Source organism: Portunus trituberculatus, chromosome 46 (genome assembly GCF_017591435.1).
Source record: "Portunus trituberculatus isolate SZX2019 chromosome 46, ASM1759143v1, whole genome shotgun sequence".
NCBI classification, from domain to species: domain Eukaryota; kingdom Metazoa; phylum Arthropoda; class Malacostraca; order Decapoda; family Portunidae; genus Portunus; species Portunus trituberculatus.
The window spans coordinates 23,386,331-23,402,804 of record NC_059300.1 but is presented as its reverse complement, the minus strand read 5'-3'; the positions used below and the strand labels follow the sequence as shown (position 1 = coordinate 23,402,804).

The 16,474-nt window shown below is 38.0% G+C and overlaps 1 protein-coding gene across 8 annotated transcripts in view; it reads right to left on the bottom strand.

Annotated features, from left to right (window-relative positions):
* Positions 1–16,474, bottom strand: part of LOC123519999 — a 48,504-nt gene that overhangs the window by 9,772 nt on the left and 22,258 nt on the right. For all 8 annotated transcript variants that reach the window (XM_045281768.1, XM_045281775.1, XM_045281770.1 and 5 more), the window contains exons 3-4: positions 8,200–9,171; positions 7,154–7,301 (exon numbers count right to left, since the gene is read on the bottom strand). In XM_045281768.1, coding sequence (XP_045137703.1) covers positions 7,154–7,301; positions 8,200–9,171 — 1,120 coding nt within the window. The remainder of the gene's footprint in view (positions 1–7,153; positions 7,302–8,199; positions 9,172–16,474) is intronic.

The window sequence follows — 16,474 nt, the reverse complement described above, 5'->3', positions numbered from 1 at the left end:
CAAACAAATTAATATAACTGTTTACTCCCTCTGACATATCATTAATATAGACAAGGAAAAGTATTGGTGCCAGCACTGAACCTTGTGGGATTCCACTCTCCACCACCAACCAGTCCGACTTTGCATCCCTTATTACCGTTCTCATCTCCCTCCATCTCAAATAGTTTTCCATCCATTTTAACAATTTTCCCTTCAGTCCTCCATAAATCTCTAATTTCCATAGTAGTCTCATGTGAGGTACCTTGTCAAAAGCTTTTTTCAAATCCAAATATACACAGTCCATCCATCCCTCTCTCTCTTGTATTTTGTCAACCACTCTTGAATAAAAGCTCAGTAGATTCGTTACACATGACCCCCCTTTCCTAAAGCCAAATTGATGACCCGATAATAACTTATGATCCTTCAAGAACCGTATCCAATATTTCTTTATCACCCTCTCACAAATCTTACCGACCACACTTGTTAAAGACACAGGTCTATAGTTAAGAGGCTCAATAATTGAATGACATTGCGAAGGGTGTATGGAAGGCAGTCCCAAATGCCTTCAAAACATACACAAACTGTCCCACAATGCTCTCAAAACATGCCAAACTGTTAAAATGCCTTTAAAACATGTCAAACTGTCTTAAAATGTTCTCAAAACATACCAAATTGTGTTGAAATACCTTTAAAACATGTCAAACTGTCTTAAAATGTCCTCAAAACATGCTAAATCATGTCAAAATGCCTTTAAAACATATCAAACTGTTCTAAAATATTCTCCAAACATGCCAAATTTTGTAAAAATGCCTTTAAAACATGTCAAACTGACTTAAAAGTCTTAAAATAAGCCAAACAGTTAAAAGGCCTTTAAAACATGTCAAACTGTCTTAAAATGTTCTCAAAACACACCAAACTGTGTTGATATGACTTAAAAACCTGTGAAACTGTCTTAAAATGTGTGTGTGTGTGTGTGTGTGTGTGTGTGTGTGTGTGTGTGTGTGTGTGTGTGTGTGTGTGTGTGTGTGTGTGTGTGTGTGTGTGTATTTACCTAGTTGTATTTACCTAGTTGTAGTTTTACAGGGCCTGGGCTTTATGCTCGTGTGGTCCCGTCTCCATATCTACACTTATCCAATTTTTCTTTAAAACTATGTACACTCTTTGCTGATACCACTTCCTCACTCAAACTGTTCCAAGTCTCAACACATCTTTGGAAACTAAATTTTTAACATCTCTCAGACATCGTCCCTTCCTTAGTTTCTTACTATGCAATCTTGTGCTTCTAAAGTCATATTCTTCTCTCAGGATCAGTTTCTCATTATCCACCAATGTGTGTGTGTGTGTGTGTGTGTGTGTGTGTGTGTGTGTGTGTGTGTGTGTGTGTGTGTGTGTGTGTGTGTGTGTGTGTGTGTGTGTGTGTGTAATTCACCTCGGTCACCTGCTGGTCATCCAGCCAGTCTTCCCCATTACGGAGAGAGCTTAGAGCCCATAGACCGATCTTCAGGTAGGACTGAGACCACATCACACACAACACACACTGGGAAAGCGAGGCCACAACCCCTCGAGTTACATCCCGTTCCTATTTACTGCTAGGTGACCAGGGGCCACACATTAAGAGGCTTGCCCATTTGCCTCGCTGCTTTCCGGGACTCGAACCCGGGCCTCTCGATTGTGAATCAAGCGTGCTAACCACTACACTACACAGTGTGTGTGTGTGTGTGTGTATTTACCTAGTTGTAGTTTTACAGGGCCTGGGCTTTATGCTCGTGTGGCCACGTCTCCATATCTACACTTATCCAATCTTACTTTAAAAGTATGCACACTCGTTGCAGACACTACTTCTTCATTTAAACTGTTCCACGTCTAAATACATCCTTGGGAAACTATATTTTTAACATCTCTCAGACATCTTCCTTTTCTCAGCTTTTTACTATGCGATCTTGTGGTTCGAATCTCATATTCTTCTCTCAAGATCAGTTTCTCATTATCCACTTGGTCCATTCCGTTGATCAATTTATAAACTTGTATCAGATCTCCTCTCTCCCTTCTTTGTTCCAGAGTTGTTAGATCCATAACCTTTAGTCTCTCCTCATATGTCATCCCTTCAAATTCTGGAACCATTCTTGTAGCCATTTTTTGTAGCCTCTCCAATTTCCTTATGTGTTTCTTTTTATGAGGGGTCCACTCTACTCCTGCATATTCCAATCTGGGTCTTATTATAGTACTTATCAATTTCTTCATCATTTCTTTGTCCATGTAGTGAAATGCTACTCCAATATTCCTTAGCAAATTATATGTTTCTCTAAAAATTCTATCAATATGGCTTACTGGTTAATTGTTTTCTTCCATCGTCACTCCTAAGTCCTTTTCCATTTTTACTTTCTCCAGTTCTACTCCATCTCCCATCTTATAGATTCCCACGGGTCGTCTTTCACTCTTTCCCATTTCCATGACATGGTTTTTGTTCACATTGAATTCCATTTCCACTTTTACTCCATTCCCAGATCTTATTTAGGTCTTCTTGCAGTATTTCACAATCCTCTTTTTGCTTTATAACTCTGCACAGTTTCGTATCATCTGCAAACAGATTTATGTAGCTGTTCACTCCTTCTGGCATGTCGTTAATATAAATGAGGAAAAGTATTGGTGCCAATACTGACCCCTGTGGCACTCCGCTTTCTACTACTCTCCACTCGGACTTCATATCTTTAACTACCGTCCTTATTTCTCTCCCTCTCAAATAATTTTCTAGCCATCTCAATGTGCTTCCTTTTAAGCCACCCTTCTCCTCTAACTTCCATAGTAATCTTGCATGTGGCACTTTGTCAAACGCCTTTTTTAAATCCAAATAAATACAGTCAACCGATCCCCTCTCTCTCTTGTACTCTATCTACTATTCTAGAATAGAAACTTAATAAATTAGTTACACACGACCGTCTTTTTCTAAAACCAAATTGGCTATTTGATATTAATTTGTTGTCTTCAAGGAACTCGATCCATTGTTTCTTTATTATTCTTTCACATATCTTGCATATTACACTAGTTAGTGATACCAGTCTAATTTAAAGGTTCTTCCTTCCTTCTGCTCTTATATATGGGAACCACCTCAGCACTTTTCCATTCTACTGGTACTGTTCCATTTTCTATTGAGCATTTTATGATGTTGTATATAGGACTTGCTAGTTCTTCCCTACATTCTTTCAGTATTCTGCCTGAGAATTCTTCCAGTCCCATTGCCTTCTCTTCATCCAGTTCCTTCATTAACTCTTTTATTTCAAGCTTGGTTACTTTAATCTCTTTCATATAGACTGTCTCTCTATTACCCTGTGGCCTTTCAAATTTGGATTCCTTAGTAAAGACCTCCTGGAATTTATTATCTAATAGTTCTGCCATACTTTTTGGGTCTTCCACCATCCCGTTCTCTCCTTTTAACCTTTCTATTGTTTCTTTTTGCCTAATTTTTCCATTTATGAATCTATAGAACAATTTTGGTTGCTCCTTACATTTTTCAACAATGTCCTTTTCAAAGTTCTTTTCCTCTTCCTTCCTCACCTTAACATATTAATTTCTCGCTGCCTTGAAGTTTTCCTTATTTACTGGATTTCTATTTCTCCTCCACCTTTTCCATGCTCCATCTCTTTTCTCTTTTCTCTTTTGCCCTAGCACACCTTGCATTAAACCAATCTTTCTTTCCTTCTTCTTTAGGTCTATATTTCGGGACATATTCCCCTGACTCCTGTTTTGTATATTTCCAAAAATAAGTTATACTTCTCTTGCATCGTCTCTGAGTTTTCCATCTCCTCTCAGTTTACATTTTTAAAATAGTTCTTGAAATTCTCAATATCAACCTTTCTGTAATTTAATTGGTCTCCTTTGTATGAATCGTTTCTATCTTCCTTTCCCTCTTCTATATCCATTTCTAATATTACATGGTCACTCTTTCCCAATGGGCACTTATATCTTACATCATCATTCATTTGTAAAAACAAGGTCCAATCTCGCTGGCTCGTCGTTTCCTCTGAATCTTGTGCATTCCTTTACTCTCTGGTCCATCATATTGTCTATCATTAGGTTCAGGAATCTTTCTCCCCCCATACCACTTTCATAATTTTCCCAGTCCACTTCTTTACAGTTGAAATCTCCTACTAATATCACTTTTCTCATTTCTTTAACGATTCTCGTTAGACTCCTTATTGCGTCATCTATCATGTCTTTATATATTTGATTGGTCCATGAATTTGTTTTTGGTGGCACATATGTTACAATGATTGTTAGCTCTTTTTAATTAATATGCATCTTAACATACAGTACTTTTGCTTTTCCTTCCCCATATTCCACTTGGTTTATCACTATCTCCTTTCTTAACATTATCATGACTCCTCCTCCTTTACCCACTCTGTCTCTTTTCCATATATTATACCTATTATCCAAGTCTATTTTGATTGCCTCATTTAGTTTTGTTTTAGCCAGGCATACAATATCCAGATTTTCTTTTTTTATGTAATCTCTTAATTCTAATTTACTTGTTAAAACCCCGTCTATGTTCATATACATCATTTTTAGTCTCTTGCCTTTATCATTTTTAGTTAAACTTGTTCCACTTTTTTCTCTTCCTTCTTGTTTATATACCATTTCCTTATCCTGTCTCCTAGAATTCTCCAATAAAATGCCTTTTTTTCCTCTTCTGACCTTTCATTATTTTTTTCCCTTACTGCTGCCGCCAGTACGTTGTATCTCTTCCTTTCTTCCTCATTTTTAATTTTCTTTATATAGATATCCTTGCAGCCTTCTGTTTCTCTGAGTTTTGTTGTTCTATATAATATTTCTTCAGTTGTTGCTTGTGATTTTAGTAGTATTTTAATTGGTCTTGTTTTTCCTTCTTGATATGGTCCCATTCTGTTTATTTCTTCTACACTTAACCCTCGCCAATTAGGATCGAAATAGCCACGCCATAGCCAAAAACGCGATAGCCGAATTGATCTTGGCGGGAAGTTGGTTTTGGCCAATAAGTGCTCATATATCCCATGACGTCATGGCTGGGCGCGCTATATCAGGCATCTGAGGTCGCGATAATGAAATTTTAGCAGCTTTTCATGGGTGCGTGATAGCAATAAAATGTGATAGCTTAAGTCGCGATAGCCAAGGGTTGACTGTACTTCCTCTTCTAAGTTCTGCCTATCTTCATCGTTTAGATTTTTTAGTAGGTCTTTGACTGACTTCATTTCTTCTTTTTCTCTTCTTGGTCAATATATTTTTTTTTCTTTTATTCCAAATACGATTACACTTCTTTTTTTCTGCAATTTCTCAAACTAGATTTTCTTTTGTCTAGAGGACTCCTATCATTTTCTTTGTCATATTTTCTTCTTTTTCTTTAAGTTGTTCTTGAATCACCTCCTGAAAATCAGCCTTATCTTTCTTATCTTGGACTCTCCATGCTTGTACTTCTTTTTTTATCACATTCTGTACTCTTTCCTCTTCCTTGTTTACTAGATCTTTCAGCTTCTCTTTTTCTTTCTCGGCATTTACCGAGTCCTTCTTCCATCTGCTTCTTATAGTTTGCTACTTCCTTTTTCAGTTCTTCGTTTTCCGCTCTTAGTCTATCTTCGTTTTCTTCCACTTTTTTTTATCCTTTCTCTCAGTTTTATAAACTCTTTTTCCTGTTCTTTCATTCCCATACTCTCCTTTATCAATTTATCTAGTTTACATTCAATAGTCAACACTTTCTTAAGTAGTGAAGTATTCGCCGTATCGAAACCTTCGAATGCGCTCTCTCCCTCATCAACATGGTCATCATCTTTTATTCTTTCCCTAGTCTCATACCTGCATTTTGATGAAATCTCTTCTTTACTCATGATTCTTTAACAGTTGATTTCATGAAAAATGAGTCTACACTACTTGCCCAGGCCACTGTAAATACTATACAATAGGTAGTGAAGATCAGCTGAATGTCTGTCTGAGCAACGCCAGTGCGTCCTTCCTCGACCGCATCTGGTGTGTGTAATTCACCTCGGTCGCCTGCTGGTCACCCAGCCAGTCTTCCCCATTACGGAGCGAGCTCAGAGCTCATAGACCGATCTTCAGGTAGGACTGAGACCACAACACACTCCACACACCGGGAAAGCGAGGCCACAACCCCTCGAGTTACATCCCGTACCTATTTACTGCTAGGTAAACAGGGGCCACACATTAAGAGGCTTGCCCATTTGCCTCGCCACCTCCGGGATTTGAACCCGGACCCTCTCGAGTGTGAGTCGAGCGTGCTAACCACTACGCTACGCGGTGTGTGTCTGTCTGTGTGTGTGTGTGTGTGTGTGTGTGTGTGTGTGTGTGTGTGTGTGTGTGTGTGTGTGTGTGTGTGTGTGTGTGTGTGTGTGTAATTCACTGTTTGATCTGCTGCAGTCTCTGACGAGACAGCCAGACGTTACCCTACGGAATGAGCTCAGAGCTCATTGTTTCCGATCTTCGGATAGGCCTGAGACCAGGCACACACCACACACCGGGACAACAAGGTCACAACTCCTCGATTTACATCCCGTACCTACTCACTGCTAGGTGAACAGGGCTACGTGAAAGGAGACACACCCAAATATCTCCACCCGGCCAGGGAATCGAACCCCGGTGTGTGTGTGTGTGTGTGTGTGTGTGTGTGTGTGTGTGTGTGTGTGTGTGTGTGTGTGTGTGTGTGTGTGTGTGTGTGTGTGTGTGTGGTAGTGTCATTATCTTTGCTTGATCAACAACATTCAAACAGAAAAGCGTAACTAGCAATTCACTTCATCAGGCTGTGGGTCCAACCAGCACGGGATCCCAATTCACTATGAATGTCACTTCCATGACTCCCATAGGCAAGCAGTCTCCACTATCCATCTTATTATAAGTTTTGTAAATCATAGACGAACAAAACTAGTTACAATGGTATCTAGCATGCAGGAGTAGATAAGCATTGGGCCTTTTATGGACTGTTTATCATGTCATACGTGTATTCAGTGTATCCACATTGGAACTATGGATTCGTGTGAAAAAAACTGTCATTATAGTCCCAAAAAATTTGCTTAGTATCTGACCTGTCTGTTATTGAATTAAATTCATTATTGCAAGGTCCATTATTGCGAGGTACCACTGTATCACCAAGAAAATATAGAAATTATTTTCAAGAAGACAATTAATAAAACAGTACCTTCAGGGGGTGTAGAGGTGTGCTGTGTAGAATTAAATGAACGACTTTTTTTTTGTTCTATAATGCGTCTCTTCATTGACTTTGGACCTGCCTTGCAGTATATCTCATCATATGAATCACTTTCTGACTCACTGTCTTCATCTAGGATCTGTTGAAAGAAAGGATAACTGGAGTTTGCTTTTCAATACATATATCATACGAGTGTACTTTTGTTAACTAATAGGTGCCATAAGAACACTGGCAACTGTGGAAATAATTGTTATAACCATTAAGAAATGTTAATTAATACCAATCATCAGTCACCCATGTTACTTAATTTGTTGTGGTTCATGATAAAGAATATAGATTCTGTGAAAACAATACAGGAGAGCTTTGCTACATTTTTATAATTCAGGCTCCCATGATGGTATTGTTCTTTGCTCATTGAAAGCCATTCATTCAAAGAAACATCCAGTGCATTATCACCTTTAGTAAGACATGTGCATAAGGCAAGTTTGAGTGATAAGCAAATCCATGAAAAAAATGCTGCAGATTATCTCCAACACCTCTAACACCATTTCATATCATGTAAGTAAATATTATCTGTAATCTAGGAGTATTAATCTATCCTCCATATCATTTGCCAATTTGTGAAGGTGTTGGGCGAGTTTCTAGGTAATACTTAATAAACTGAATAAAAGAGAAAACATATTTTGACAACTGATATGAAAAGTAACAAAAAAATAAATTACTAAAAAAATATAGATGCAAAATAAAATTGGATGATAAAATGAGGATAAAAATAATACAACAATGAATATAAGAATAAGCCTTAATCAGTTTAAAAACATATGAAAAGTAAACTGAAATTCAGTAGAAAATACAGTATATAAAAACACAGACATGTGACTTACACAACAGTAATATTTAGAACAGAAACTAAACTATTTCATGGTCTCAAAATTAATAGAACATAAAACCAACTGCATTCATATTTCAATTTTATGAATATGATGAATGTTTCTTACTTTCTATTGACTAGCATCAGCATGTAGGTGTATACTTACTTGCTGGACGTTGTGTCGTCTCTTAAAAGTGTCCAGCCAGTCACTAGTGGGAGCAAAGGTCTGAGAGGAGGAGCTCCCTTCCTCCTGTGCTATGTTCATCTGGATAATAAGTGCCTTTTTCTGGATGGCAGCACTGCTCAATGGGATCTTCTTCTGCTTCATGTCATTAATCCAGATCAATAGTCTTTTCTCTATTTTCTCATTCATAGTTTCTTTCTTCGAAGGTGAAGATGAAGGCACTCCTATCGAGCTTAGACTAACCTTATAGACATTCATGATTTTTAATTTATTCTTCTTAATACTTCTAACAGTTTTCTCATTTACTTTGAATTCATCTGCAATTTCTGCTATGCTTTCACCTTCATCAAGTCTTTCCAGAATGTTGACTTTCTCTTCAAGTTTGAGATAATTCTTCATTGCTAATTTGTGGGATTTTGAAAACTTCTTCTTCACACGTTGGATAGTTGAAATACTCACACAAAAGTTACGTGCAATTTCTTTTACTGTGATTCCTGATTTATACTGAGCAATGGCCTCTTTTTTTTCTTCCAGATTGAGACCCCTTTCTTTATTTGACATTCCATTTTTAATTCTTCTCAGCCTTTTCCTTTCTTCTATGGAGGCCCATACAGATTCCCTATTACTATCAGACTCATGCGAACTACCTGACACATTGCCATCATCATTACAAAATTCTAATTTTTCTTTCACGATACTGTCATTCTTTTTTTTGTTTTTCAGGCTTTCAACCCTAATCTGATATTTTGGATCCAATGACGGTGTAAAAAGAGTGTCTTTAAGTCTCTTTTTTACCCTGAAAATAGTTGACTTGCTCACACCTAGATCTTCAGCAATATGTTGTGCAGTCTCTCCAGCTTGAAGTCGCTGAAAAGCTGTTATTTGATCTTGTATTCTGAGGTCTTTCCTCACTCTTGGCTTAGACGTCTCTCTCTCCTCATCATTCACATTTTCCTGAAATATATACACATACACACACATTATATATATATATATATATATATATATATATATATATATATATATATATATATATATATATATATATATACTTGGTTGAGAGTAGATCCTCCAAAGAGCTGGACCACCGCTTTTTTTTTTTTTTTTTTTTTTACGTAGGGAAGAGGGCCAGCCAAGGGCAAAAAAGAAAGTTAGAAAAAGCCCACTTGAGCGCTGGCTCTCCAAAGAGTACAAAAAGTGCCAAAACCGTCAGCCAGAATTAGGGGAGCAAATGCCTCAATACCTCCCTCTTAAAAGAAAACAAGTTGTAGGAATTTGGAAATACAGATGCAGGGAGGGAGTTCCAGAGTTTACCAGTGAAAGGGATGAATGATTGAGCGTACTGGTTAACTCTTGCATTAGAGAGTTGGACAGAATAGGGATGAGAGGAAGAAAAAAGCCTTGTGCAGCGTGGCCGCAGGAGGAGGGGAGGCATGCAGTTAGCAAGACCAGTAGAACATTTATCATGAAAATAGCGATAAAATATGGAAATGGATGCAACATTTCGGCGGTGAGAAAGAGACTGAAGACAGTTAGTCAGAGGAGGGAGGAATTGAGTTTTGAGGCATTGAAAACTACTAGATTTTCTCCGCCCCAATCGGAAATTTTAGAAAGATCGGAAGTCTGGCGTTCCGTGGCGTCCCCGCGTGATCTGTTAAATTCCTGAAGGGTTGGACGTCTCTGAAAAAACGTGGAAAGATGTAGGGTGGTATCATCAGCGTAGGAGTGGATAGGGCAAGAAGTTTGGTTAAGAAGGTCATTAATGAATAATAGAAAGAGAGTGGGTGACAGGACAGAACCCTGAGGAACACCACTATTAATAGGTTTAGGAGAAGAACAGTAGCTGTCTACCACAGCAGCAATAGAGCAGTTGGAAAGGAAACATGAGATAAAGTTGCAGAGAGAAGGATAGAAGCCGTAAGAGAGCAGTTTTGAAATCAAAGCTTTATGCCAGACTCTATCAAAAGCTTTTGATATGTCTAACGCAACAGCAAAAGTTTCACCGAAATCTCTAAAAGAGGATGACCAAGACTCAGTAAGGAAAGCCAGAAGATCACCAGTAGAGCGACCTTGACGGAAGCCATACTGGCGATCAGACAGAAGATTGTGAAGTGACAGATGTTTGAGAATCTTCCTATTCAGGATAGATTAAAAAACTTTAGACAAGCAAGAGATTAAAGCTATAGGACGGTAGTTTGAGGGTTAGAACGGTCACCCTTTTTAGGAACAGGCTGAATGTAGGCGAACTTCCAGCAGGAAGGAAAGGTAGAAGTCGATAGACAAAGTTGGAAGAGTTTGGCCAGGCAAGGTGCAAGCACAGAAGCACAGTTTTTGAGAACAATAGGAGGGACCCCATCAGGTCCATAAGCCTTCCGAGGGTTTAGGCCAGCAAGGGCATGGAAAACATCATTACGAAGAATTTTGATTGTAGACATGAAATAGTCAGAGGGAGGAGGAGAGAGAGGGACAAGCCCAGAATCATCCAAGGTGGAGTTGTGAGCAAAGGTTTGAGAAAAGAGTTCAGCTTTAGAGACAGAAGAGATGGCAGTGGTGCCATCAGGATGAAATAAAGGAGGGAAAGATGAAGAAGTGAAGTTATTTGAGATGTTTTTGGCTAGATGCCAGAAGTCACGAGGAGAGTTTGAGTTTGAAAGATTTTGACATTTCCTATTTATGAAAGAGTGTTTGGCAAGTTGAAGAACAGACTTGGCATGATTCCGGCAGAGATATAAAGTGCATGAGATTCAGGAGATGGAAGGCTCAAGTACCTTTTGTGGGCAACCTCTCTATCATGTATAGCATGAGAACAGGCTGAGTTAAACCAAGGTTTAGAAGGTTTAGGTTGAGAAAAAGAATGAGGAATGTATGCCTCCATGCCAGATACTAACACCTCTGTTATGCGTTCAGCACAAAGAGATGGGTCTCTGACACGGAAGCAATAATCATTCCAGGGAAAATCAGCATAATACCTCCTCAGGTCCCCCCAACTGGCAGAGGCAAAATGCCAGAGGCACCTTCGCTTTGGGGGATCCTGCGGAGGGATTGGAAAAATAGGACAAGATACAGAAATGAGATTGTGATCGGAGGAGCCCAACGGAGATGAAAGGGTGACAGCATAAGCAGAAGGGTTAGAGGTGAGGAAGAGATCAAGAATGTTGGGCGTGTCTCCAAGACGGTCAGGAATACAAGTAGGGTGCTGCACCAGTTGCTCTAGATCATGGAGGATAGCAAAGTTGAAGGCTAGTTCACCAGGGTGGTCAGTGAAAGGAGAGGAAAGCCAAAGCTGGTGGTGAACATTGAAATCTCCAAGAATGGAAATCTCAGCGAAAGGATAGAGGGACAGAATGTTCTCCACTTTAGAAGTTAAGTAGTCGAAAAAATTACTATAGTCAGAAGAGTTAGGGGAGAGATAAACAGCACAGATGAATTTAGTTTGAGAGTGACTGTTAAGTCGTAGCCAGATGTGTGTATATATATATATATATATATATATATATATATATATATATATATATATATATATATATATATATATATATATATATATATATATATATATACAGTGAAGACTCAATACTCAAATGCAAAAGTTTATCTAATACTCATAAAAATACCTGATAGTCAAACGTCCACACACGTGGTTGTGAACTAAAGCTCCCCCTAGCCCCTCCGCCACTTGTGAGTTTTGCTGCCACAGTCATCAGAATAACATTCTCCTGCATTCTAGCTGTAGTTTTTCATTCACAAACTTACATTAACACCAAAGGCTTATTAGTGATGAATATATCTAGTAATCAAAAGGCCAGACATTTGGTCGTATACAGCTCTGTCATCTCCCTTCCCACAGCCACCACAGTATCATTCTGATACCGTATTACGGGTGAAACCGGTAATACCAGTATTACAGTAATCATACCAATATATCGGATGCCGGTGCGTATCCCAAGTCCTTCCGCAGTCTTAAGAAAAACAACATTCTTCTGTGTTGTCGGTAGTTTTTCATTTAGAACTTATGATGGCACCAAAGAGGCTTATTAGTGGTAAAAATAAGGAATGTGGTGAGAGTGCAAGTGTAAGTGAGCCACAGTACTTCATTAGTAGGTTCACAGGATTCACACCAGGAGAAAAGTTACAACGACGTTTTCATCCACCACCCCACCCTTCTCCCCTCCTCTTCTAAGTCATCCATCACCAACCTTCACTTATGGTATGTACAAATCAAAATTGTAAAAAAATATTACATTGAAATTTTTATAAACTTGAGGTTTTGCTAGGATTAGACCGAATTACCTGATTTATAGGTATCAATAATCAAACTTTTAATACTCGAACAGCCATTTGGAATTAATTAAGTTCGAGTATTGAGTCTCCACAGTATATATATATATATATATATATATATATATATATATATATATATATATATATATATATATATATATATACAGGTAACCCCCGCTTAACGAAGGTTCACACAACGAAATTTCGCTACAACGAAGGTTTCATTTTACTACCATCTGCTCGTTTAATGAACACCAAACTCGCTTTATCAAAATTTTATCCAGATAATTTTTTCCAAGTTTGAAAGCACCTCTGTATCACGCAAGCCGACAGGCTTTTGAATACACCAGCGCCTCTTGTAGACAACACGCGCACCAGTCACTGCCCTGTTCAAAACAGTAACAGCGTCAGCAGCAGCTCGTCTTCCCTCGCTCAACTTACCACCAAAACGCCCTGCAATGTCGCCTAGCGTTGCTAAGAAGACCAGGAAGTCTCTTACTCTCAAAGTGAAGCTAGATATTATTCACAGCCACAAGATAGACGAGAAAACTAACAGCATTGCTTGCCACCATCTTGACTCCATCTACTGTCTCTACTATTTTCAAGTCAGCAGACTCTATTAAGAAGGCTGGTGAGACCATATCTTCCTTGAAAGCTAAAAGAACCACCTGAACTCGTGACTCTACAATGGATAAAATGGAAAGCCTTGTGGAAATGTGGTACATAAGTTTTGTATGCAGTACCATGATGCGCCGTTTGTTTACATTCCACAGGTTGCCAGTTAGTGTCTTTCCCGTTTCACTATCCCTCCCTTCATAAATTTAAGATCATCAACATTATAAAGTTACGTACTTACATACATACATTAGTGTACATTATAATGACTTAAATTAAACTGCCTAAATGTTTAACTTCATAATTTTTACTTTCATTAAACCTTTCACTGTACTATGATGCACTCTCGCTTTGTTTACTCTCAATGGAAGCTCAAGTCAGGGGTTAATCTTGATATAATCGGTTTGCTAAGCAGTTTAAACGAAGGTTTTTAGAACTTAACCCCTTCATTAAGCGGGGTTGCCTGTATATATATATATATATATATATATATATATATATATATATATATATATATATATATATATATAAATATATATATATATATATATATATATATATATATATATATATATATATATATATATAATATATATATATATATATACAATCCCTGCTTAATGAACGGGTTACGTTCCTAAAAAACATTTGTTAAGCGAATTTTCGTTAAGCGAACCAATTATAACAAGTCTAACCCCTGATTTGAACTTCCATTGAGAGTAAACAAAGCGAGAGTGCATCATAGTACAGTAAAAGGTTTAATGAAAGTAAAAATTATGAAGTTGAACATTTAGGCAGTTTAATTTAAGACTAAGTCATTGTAATGTACACTAATGTACGTATATAAGTAACTTTATAATGTTGATGATCTTAAATTTATGAAGGGAGGGAGAGTGGAGCGGGAAAGATGCTAGCTGGCAACCTGTGGAATGTAAATAAAGGGCGCATCATTGTACCGCGTACAAAACTTATGTACCACATTTCCACAAGGCTTTCCATTTTATCCATTGTAGAGTTCAGGTGGTTTAGCTTGCAAGGATGATACGGTCTCACCAGCCTTCTTAATAGAGTCTGCTGACTTGAAAAAAGTAGAGACAGTAGATAGAGTGAAGCCATGGTGGCAAGCAATGCTATTAGTTTTCTCACCTCTCTCTTGTGTCTGTGAATAATATCCAGCTTCACTTCGAGAGTAAAAGACTTCCTGGTCTTCTTAGCAATGCTAGGTGACATTGCAGGATGTTTTGGTGGCATGTTGAGCGAGGGAAGACAAGCTGCTGCTGATGCTGTTATTGTTTTGAACTAGGGGGAGTGAGTGGTGCGTGTTGTCCATGAGAGGCGCTGGTGTATTCAAAAGCCTGTCGGCTTGCGTGATACAAAGGGGCTTTCAAACTTGGAAAAAATTACCTGGATCAAATTTTGTTAAAGCAAGTTTGATGTTCGTTAAACGAGCAGATGGTAGCGAAATTTCATTGTGTGAACCTTCGTTAAGCGAGGGTTGCCTGTATATAGTTAACTCTCAATTAATGCAAGTTTGATTAACGTGATTTTGATTTAAAGCGATTTGATATTTAAGGAGATATGATTAAATAATGCGATTTATTTTATTTAACGCATGTTAATTTGACTCGATGATGTCAAGTGCACCCACAGTGCTTCTGGGGGAACTGCACTGATACGGATTCTTAAACAATGCTTTCCACTTTTGTCAGTTAAAAGACGCCGTACGGAAGAAATTGGTATTCTTGAGAGAGAACACTGCCTTCCCACAACTTGAGCAGGCAACGATCAGGCAGGATTTACCTTTGCCATCTTTGCATAAAGTTTTGCCCAAATACCTATTGTTAATAGCTTTTTTGTAACCAATTGATTTAAAAAACAAAATAGAGGTTATCGTTCAAATGGGGGCCGCCATGGTACAGTGGAACCATGCATGCTTTCGGATCCTAGAGGTCTCCAAGTGCACGGGTTCGAATCCTGTCCACGGTCTGAGTGTAGGTTGGGCTTCTTCACTCGGGGCAACGGTTTCCTAGCGGGTGAGCTTAAAGATAGGAGGTACCCTAAAAAGTATCCCCTTTAGCCCATAAATTCCCGTAAAAAGCCCACATGGTATAAAAAAAAAAAATAAATAAAAATAACTTATTTTACAAAACTTGTGATTAGAAGCAAACCCCATGAACAACAACAATGACATGGCCACTGCCAGCTTCAGGCATCGCATCTTCATCTCCCAATTTTTCCATCAGAATTCTACTTAGCTTACGATCAGTTGTATGTCTTTATCACTTGACAAGTACCCATTTATGCAGATAGCTAGTGAACATAAGAACATAAGAAAAGAGGGAAGCTGCAAGAGGCCACCAGGCCTATACGAGGCAGTCCCTGTGTGCTTAAGCTACCTAGTTCCATCTATCTTCTCCATCCATGAACTTATCTAACCTTCTTTTAAAGATCCCTATTGACTCAGTCCTGACTACATGACTAGTGAACTTTTCTCTTCCAATAGCCTGCACAGTTGAAGGAGGTGGCAATTCTCTCCTGAGTTAAGGCCACACTATATGGCCATCTCTGCTTTTATTTAGAACCTTTTTTTTCTGGCTCACCAAGTCTATTAATAAATCATACTCTAAAGCAGCAATAGGGCTGATTCTCTTCATAAAATTTTCCATGTTGCCTGTGGTGGAATGGTGGAGCTGCGTGGTCTGGATTGCATGACTCAGCTAAGATGATGATAAACAAACACTGCTACCAACCACCACCAAATTATACACATGGTTTATTTTGTTAAGTGAATTAATAATAAATGTATGAATATGGGGATAATATTCCTGCCATATAAACTCATACACAAAATCACATTGAATTAATAATTTTCTAATTTCCTGGACAAGAAAGATGTGTAAGTGAGAATATACGTTTTTAATGTTTCGATGACCTATTTTTCAAGGTTTGAGTAACAAAATCCCCAAAATATGCAGACTTCCCAGTAACCAGGAATGTAACCCCCTCCCCTATTACCATTGTTTTCTATGGAAAAATTCAGTTTGAATAATTCCAGGTCTCCAGGAACGTAACCTTCGTGTTAATTGAGAGTTGACTGTGTGTGTGTATATATATATATATATATATATATATATATATATATATATATATATATATATATATATATATATATATATATATATATATATATCATTTATTCATTCTTACATTTATATATCTTTTAAACACCAGTAATATGGTGATGATATTAACAAATAGTAAAGGGTCAGGAGTAAGTGAAGGGAAAACTTAGGAAATTGAAGGATGGGTAGAGCCAATCTGAAGAACTATTCACTAGTTGTTTTGAAGAGGGAGAAAGAAA